Source organism: Acanthaster planci, linkage group LG21, assembly GCF_054643075.1.
Source record: "Acanthaster planci isolate LZ-2023a linkage group LG21, COTS_SCS, whole genome shotgun sequence".
Classification (NCBI taxonomy): domain Eukaryota; kingdom Metazoa; phylum Echinodermata; class Asteroidea; order Valvatida; family Acanthasteridae; genus Acanthaster; species Acanthaster planci.
The window spans coordinates 9,439,445-9,447,218 of NC_141797.1; the positions used below are offsets into that span (position 1 = coordinate 9,439,445).

Consider the following 7,774-nt stretch of genomic DNA (forward strand, 5'->3'; position numbering starts at 1 on the left):
CATAAAACATTTTGTACTCAAATAAAGTACATTGAATTCGTACAGAAGTGTTTCTTGAAATGTATTTGAGGCCATTTCCAGAAAGCTAAAACCCTTTCACGTCTGATAAATTAAGATTTGCGAATAACATTTTCTATTTAATAAATCTTGCTGCAAGTTTTATTACAGTATGCTGCCTCCAACTGAACTTGTTATACAAAATTTAACATTCTTCCTGCGCATGCCTGAATGCTCACACGCTCTGAAAGTCAGAGCCGATAGAATGGTAATTTTGTTTCAAAAGTAATCACAATCATAACACGCGATATCCCTACAACAGGTTCCAAATGTGAAAACCAGTGCCAAGTTTTCCTCTGTGTTATAGTTTGGACCACTTTATAAAAACCGCGAGGAACACCCTAATTATATTAGCGTCAATACGGGTGATTCACGATAGTGCGCCTCCAAAAGTTAGCAACGCGTTGACCAATCACAACGCGCGAAATTTGTCGACCTAATGCGCGTTTGGAAAGGGTCAACAGATTTCGCGCACTGTAATTGATCAACGTGTTGCAAATTCTTTGAGGCGCACTAGAGTGAATCATCTATATCATAAGCGATATGCTAATTTAAATTTACCTTACCAGTAAGGACATGCACACAAATATGTGGAGATGAAACATTTTTGGCTCACTTATTTAACATTTGATATTTATTTTCTAAAAGCATTCCAGGAGTTTTGCATCTTACATTTGTTAACCTGATAAGTCAGCTACTAAGAAGAGAGAACTAAGCCTTCTTCATGCGCATGTCTTAACTTGCGCGCGCACTTTGGCATGTCACGACACCCTGGTGGGAGAGGAATGTAACGCGCGCGCACCACCTGTCGTGCCACCGCAGTAATGGCTTCTAATTCTTCTCGCCGGATTTGTGTATGAGCTCTGAGATGACCAAGAGAGGGCACTGTTTTCTTGACAACAACAGAGGCTCCTTTGATTGGAACTGGAACTAAAGCAAGCCAAGAGGACTCCGCAAACGATGTTGATCCGGTGGTTGTTTTTATTCTGTAATGGGTGCGGGAAAAGGAACAGTACTGGTGAGACGGCTTTCAATAGAATGACTGAGCATAACTTTCACCTTGCAGCCGCCATCTTGGAATTTTATGACATTTGTGTATTAAGCCTGAAAGCGCCGGGATATTTCGTCCCTTCTCGCGGGGGGGGGGGGGTGGATTCCGCTCCCTCAGGAACCCGGCTGTGCCTCGCTCGATATTTTTAAAAACCGGGCATACATGTAGAGACACTCTTTATCATTACATAGGTAGTTTTTTACTTCAATCAGATTTATGGTTTTGTTATAAGTGTCATTTGAAGTTTAAGGCCAAAATGTTGCCGGCCTGGGTGCATTGAACATCGCAGTGGAAAAACGTATACATTTTTGGTTTCCTGGTCTCCGACAATAATTGCGCGCTGCACAAGAACTGTACGTCGGATTTTAGATAAAAGAATCGCCTGTCTTGTATCATAAAAACAAGCTGTAAACCCTTTAAAGTAACAAACGCAGATAATGTAGATAATGAAGCGAAAGCAGAACTCTCTACGTCAGGTGTGCCCGATTCCTCATGAGGGTCTGATGAGGCCCAACGTTGATTAGGACCCACAGGATTTTACTTGTGGAAGAATGTCAAGTTTGCATAGAGACGGTGGGGAAGTCGTTGCCGGTGGGTTGGGGCGAGACGCCTCCTGCCGGTGGACCTGCAGAAGAAGGCTTTGTCGGGAGCAGGTCGTAATGAGCCGGAGGATGAACAGAGTCACCATCCTGTCGAAGAGGGGCGCTCTTGCAGCAGGACGGGAAGCCGGAACTGGCTGCGGAGAGACAGAACGAAACAATTACTGACAGAACAAACACGGCAGTGCCTTCAGTGACATTCTTAAGGTTGTTCGCGAATGAACAAAAAGTTCTGATACGAAGAAATATATAAACCACTGTTTCAAAGCGTAGGCGAGGTAAAAATCTGAATGGAATTTTTGGCAATTCTTATTTCGCCTATATTTTGCATTCACCTCGGAAATTCTCCCCTTCCTGGATTGTATTGGGCAGGTTGCGGCCTAGAGTCTCCGGCAGCATCGAAGAGAGAACCCCGGCAATGACGGAGCCAGCACCGAAGACAAAGAGCGGGAGGGGCTCCCAATGCTTGCCCAGAAGGAGGATGATGGGACAGAGGATACCACTGACCCGGGCCACCATGGAGGACGAACCCACGCCCATGGTCCGGATAACCGTCGGGTACAGCTCACAGGCGTATACGTAGATGTGGTTGAAGGCCGCCGCGATGGCAAATTTGCCAACCATGGCAACCCCGGCCCTCCAGGCTCCGAGGGGAAGAAAGATGGTGACGAGGCAGGCCAGTCCACCGGAGATGTAAAAGGCAACTAGGGTCAAACGTCTGCCGACACGCTCCATCAAGTACACGCACAAGATGAGGCTTGGTATTTCCACGGCACCAGACACGAGGGCGGCCAGGTAATCGTCTATACCCAGTGCGGACGTGCTCAGAGACAATCCATAATACACCATGTTAGCAACGAACCAATCGTACCACATAATCAGAGTAATCTTCCGGATGTTGGGTGTTCGGACGAGGTCAAGCTGGGTGGTGGACTGTCGTTGCTGGCCGACGACGGGTTTTCTTTCAGAGCTCTCGAAGGTGGTGTCCCCAACGCTGGATCCATTGATGTGGGAGATCTTTCTCAGAACGACGATCGCGTCAGTAAACCTGTTCTTCGACATGAGCCAACGCGGGGACTCAGGTAGAACAAAGAGCAGAGGGAAACACAGGACAAACTGAAGCGATATTGCCAACTGTAGGTGGCGCCAGTCTCTGAGAAGGAACGCTATCAAAGTCAAGAGCATGTAACCAACTCCGAAGAAGAGATTGAACATGGTGCCGACGAAGACACGCCTCTTTGGGCCGACGATCTCTGACGTGAGGACAAAGAGCATGAGGAACGCGCCGTACGCAGAAGCTGTCACAGTGACAGTTAAGATAACGAAAGCTGCAAAGTTTGGACTGAAAGCTAACGAAATGGCTGAAACGGTAGTCAGAAGAAAAGAGAGGATGAAGGTCTTCCTTCTCCCGAACCAGTCACCCACTGAGCCCCAACCCAGGGACCCAAGGAGTACGCCGACAAACCAGAAGGACTGAGCAATCCCGGGGTAATCCGCCCTGGCACACACCAGGCTGAAGTCCTCAATGATGGTCAGTTGGTAGCGTGATCGGTCGAACTCCCACCCGGCGTCGCAGGGGATGACGTCGGTGGCGTTTAGGTCCCAGCCGCTGCCGGGGTCTTCGTCATCAGTCGTCGCGTACCGCTCGCACGAGGAGTAAATCCGGTTGCCGTCTGCGCCCAGTCGGTACGGAATACTCTGGTTCTTTTGCGCCTCCTGACACTCACGAAGCGAGTCCAGCTGGAGCCCACTGCAATTCAGGGCGTGTTCCTCCGGTACCACGCACCAATGGTCCGTCTTTGCGGCAAAAAATACCTGCGCGATGAACTGACACGCAACGGGTAACTGGGAGAGAACCAGGACAGACATAAGACGTTTCTGGTACTTGCCAAAACCGCCGATGCGGCGAAGAATGTCGTCGTACTGCATTGTAGCCAGTAGATGAAGTGACTGGACTGACTTTGAACCTGATTCTCCTAGCGCTGCTCTTTTTGAATGACCTGGGAGTCTGGCGCTGTTGAAAACCTGGGGTCAAAGCTGGATGTCTTTGTCGATCGTACACGTACCTACATGTTCCATGCAGTCAGCACATGTCACATGCATCAGTAGTACCGTCGCGTACACGCAGGAATACCCGTACATGTAACGGAGAACACGGCGCCGCCGCCGCCGTGACCGTCACCTGACCTCCTAGTGGATTGGAGACAGCCATCTGCCCGTGCTATGCCATGGTGGCACGGTACTGCACGTTCTTGACTATGTACATGTACATGTATGTACATGTACATGTACATGTACATGTATGTACATGTACATGTACATGTACATGTACATGTACATGTACATGTACATGTACATGTACATGTACATGTACATGTATGTACATGTACATGTACATGTACATGTACATGTACATGTATGTACATGTACATGTACATGTACATGTACATGTATGTACATGTACATGTACTGTACGTGATCGAATTCTGGATGTAGCTGCTGTATTGTCCCATTCGCAGGGATCGTGATACACATAACGTACCTCATAATGTATATCTTCCGGACGTTGGAGGGACCGTTCCCGTACGATGGGGGGGGGGTGACATTTGGGAACAACCTGGGCGGGAGGAGGTGTACGAATCGACAAACCTATGAAGAAGAACAGAAAGATGAGATTTTGGAGGAAATTGGGGGTTTAGGAGGTTAAATAAAAATAAATCGTCACTGTCACTCAAAGGTGATGGTAACATTTAGGAAAATGGCTCCATGTTTCATGGGGGGGGTGCTCTTTACCCTAAGATGCCCCTACGGACTGGACCCATAATCCCCGAACTAAGGATTAGGATGGTTTTTCTAATACTTGTTAATTTAATAATAATAATGATATGTGGATTAATAATTATAATAATTTCTATAGCGTCACTTATTATTACAAATAAACCTGCAAACTGAAAAAACCTGAACTGCATGGCCGCACACTACAGCCGATTGTTGTAAAATTGAATTGCAATTATTTCAAGGTCGAACGTTTGTTACGAAGGCTGCTTTTAGTTAAAACAAATTCACCAAGAACCATTTTTATCCAGAACACATACACGTCAAAGCAGCTATATATGGTCAACGACTGAGCCTCTGTACTCAGTTTTGAAACGAAACTGACTCGGAGTTTTGAAAACACCTTGTAAACTATTCACTTCAGTTAAAACAACTCGTTGCCATAGTTGAGCACTAGTCCCGTTGAACCCCTGGGATTATTGTAGCGGACCAGCCCCACGTCGGCGGGTTGAACGGTGAGAAGGTGACGGAGGAAGGTTTTTCTAAAAGCGGACAAGAGCTTGGGGAACACGTGAAAAATAAATGATGTCTAACTCCAGAACCAGAGTTTTATTTAATTAAATATGAAAAAAAGTAGGTGCAGTGTCATGGCCAGACGGCACCGTAAGTAATAATGCAATGGATGTGATGGTCAAAGGCTCAGGGGCATATAGCCAGGTCGGTCTGAAGGGGGGGGTCCTAGCTGTGAAGGCGTGTGCTTGCAAGCGCAGAACCTCACTGGACACTTATTTTTTTTTGGGGGGGGGGTTAGGGTCTGGACAACGAACCCCCCCGGCTTTGCTCTTGAGGCTACCACATGACTACCACAGCTAGCTGTCAGCTGTCACAGAGTCACCATCTTACAATTTCTCCGATCAGTGATCGTGCGAAATATTTATACGATGGTAATTACTTACCAGGGGTTTCCAGCATTGACACTGTCCCACACTTAGGAGCACGCTCCATGCAAATTAACAGAAACAAAATGCAGAGAATACGGTACTACGTTCGAGACCCCCAAACCAAGAAACCACCTTGAAACTGCGAGCATGGGAAGCGCCGAAGAGTAAAAACGTTATGCACACGAAGATTTTGGAAGGATGAGGGCGCCCATATTCAGGCACGGTTCCCTTAAACGTAAAGTAGGCCCTAAAGTTCAGTCACGTCTTCATGTCAAGTCTGAGTTCAAGTCAAGTTGATTCTTAAAAACATAGTTGTAATTCACTTCAGTATACAACCTCACGCCATAGGCAATCAACAGTCATATTACAGTTAATTATCTCCTGAGACTAAAGCTCATTGTTAAATGTTACAACTTCTTGTTAACACCAGATTTTATTTAAAACACTGTAACTTAGTTTCAATATTAAGTCCATGCTAAGGTTCAAGTCACACAGACTGTTACACGTAGTTTGAAACATGCAATGCCAAGGCTGAGCACATGTTATGTTGATTCTTAGAAAGGAGTAGTGATATCCATTTCAGTGGCAAGTCTGTGCCACTGTTGAGCTTGCGCACGTGACAATCATAACAGAATGCAACACTGTTGTCTTATTATTTCAGTTCGAACACGGAACAGTAACGATCAGTCTGTGCCTGGTCAGATCAAAATAAGACCAAACCAATTCTTATGAAAATGTGTTGCAGTCGACAAAAAAACAGTTATTTTTCCTTAAAGGACTGGCATTTATTTGGGCAAAAGGAAATATCTTGAGATGTCCCGTTTTGCCATATTATAGAAACTGCTTTGAATAAAGTACGTGAAGGTTTCGTGAAGGTACTTTCACCTCTCAGATTTGCACCATGGCAAAACAAGGTATCTTTGATATGGTTTGTTTCTCCTTGTCGAGGTTCTTTGAGGGAAGGGGTGCTGAATGACGGAAGGGGATATCGGTTAAATATGAGTGAAGCTTCCAAGAGCAAAACTGCAAACAAGAAATGTGTAACATGCAGCTGTAGGGTGTTGCCTGAGCAATAACGATACCACGTACGTGGATCTATTGTTCTTCCAAAGGAAATTACAGGATTTACCTCAAAAATGCTTGAGAAAGCAGGGGCTAACTCAGAAAAGAAACTTGTAAAATTTTCCAATCATTCTCAATGGAAAGAGCGCCCCCAAATCACCCATAATATGTCCATATCTCAAAGTCTAAAAATAAAAATCAAGTTACATGATCGTTTTACCTTGAGAGGGCCACGCACATTTAATGCACTTTGATTGACACTGACACCTGTGGCACTGGCATGGCAGCCAAGGGCAGCTATTTCCGCATGCATGACGTCATGGTTTGTCCAGCACTCAACGGATTGAGTTCTTTCGAGAAAAGTTATCAACACTTCCATGTAGAATTTACGCTCCAACTATAGCGCCACGGTCCCAACTGCAGCTTGCAGGTTGACTTGCCAAAGCTCTGCAAAGTATTTCCAATTGCATGGCAAAATCGGTCAAAAATTTGTCTGTTGGTCGTTTCATGCATGACACCATAACCAGGAAACTAGAGAAATAAATAACATGAAGAATAGTGTGGGTATAGTGTACTACTTTCGTTGCTAGGCATGCTGCTAGGGTTTGCATGACTGCCATCTTGTAGGCCAGTGCTAAACTTGTCCCACGGGGTATACACAAAGGAGGTTTCACTTTGGAACAAGAGAACTGCCCTTTGAGATGGCTACCACGCAAAGCCTCTAATGCGCAACCCGCCTTGTGTGGCCTGTCTCTGCGGGTTGGGCCGAGCCAACTGGAGCACTGTAGTTGGGACGGTGGGACCGATGCTATGCATGTAGTTAGGTGTACTAGACCAATTGCGCCCTCTAGGTCACGTGACCTATAGTTGGTGTTAAATATAAAATATGGCGTCCCCTATAGCAAAGTATTTCATTTCACAAAAATACAGTCGACCGTTGGTACAGTACTCAGACTACTAAGGTGCTGAGTACTATACAAAAAATCGACTTTATACATGTAGGTCACGTAACTTAAATACTGGACGCAATCGGCCTATTATGGCCTTGACAATACCAGTGCACTACTTCGGACTAATGATTCTCGTGCAAAATGTTCAATTCGCAAATAACTTGAAAATACTACCGATGTTTTTAGAGGGTCTTCTTACACAAGGCACTTTATTTCGCCTGTTTGGATAAGCTAAAGACGTGGTGCTAAAATTGGAAAGACTGTGGACGTATTTTCTTTCAAATCTGAATGTGTTTATTTTTTTTAGTTAAGTCACTTTTTTCAGAATTTGTTTCAAAT

The 7,774-nt window shown here is 45.4% G+C and overlaps 1 protein-coding gene across 1 annotated transcript; it reads right to left on the reverse strand.

The window, feature by feature from the left end:
* Positions 1-661: 661 nt before the first annotated feature.
* On the reverse strand, positions 662-3,930 carry LOC110981233 (organic cation transporter protein-like). Its single transcript, XM_022238624.2, has 2 exons — positions 2,043-3,930; positions 662-1,844 (listed from the first exon to the last, which is right to left on the reverse strand). The coding sequence occupies exons 1-2, from the start codon at positions 3,634-3,636 to the stop codon at positions 1,663-1,665; spliced, it is 1,776 nt and encodes a 591-aa protein (XP_022094316.2). The 5' UTR covers positions 3,637-3,930; the 3' UTR covers positions 662-1,662.
* Positions 3,931-7,774: the final 3,844 nt, after the last annotated feature.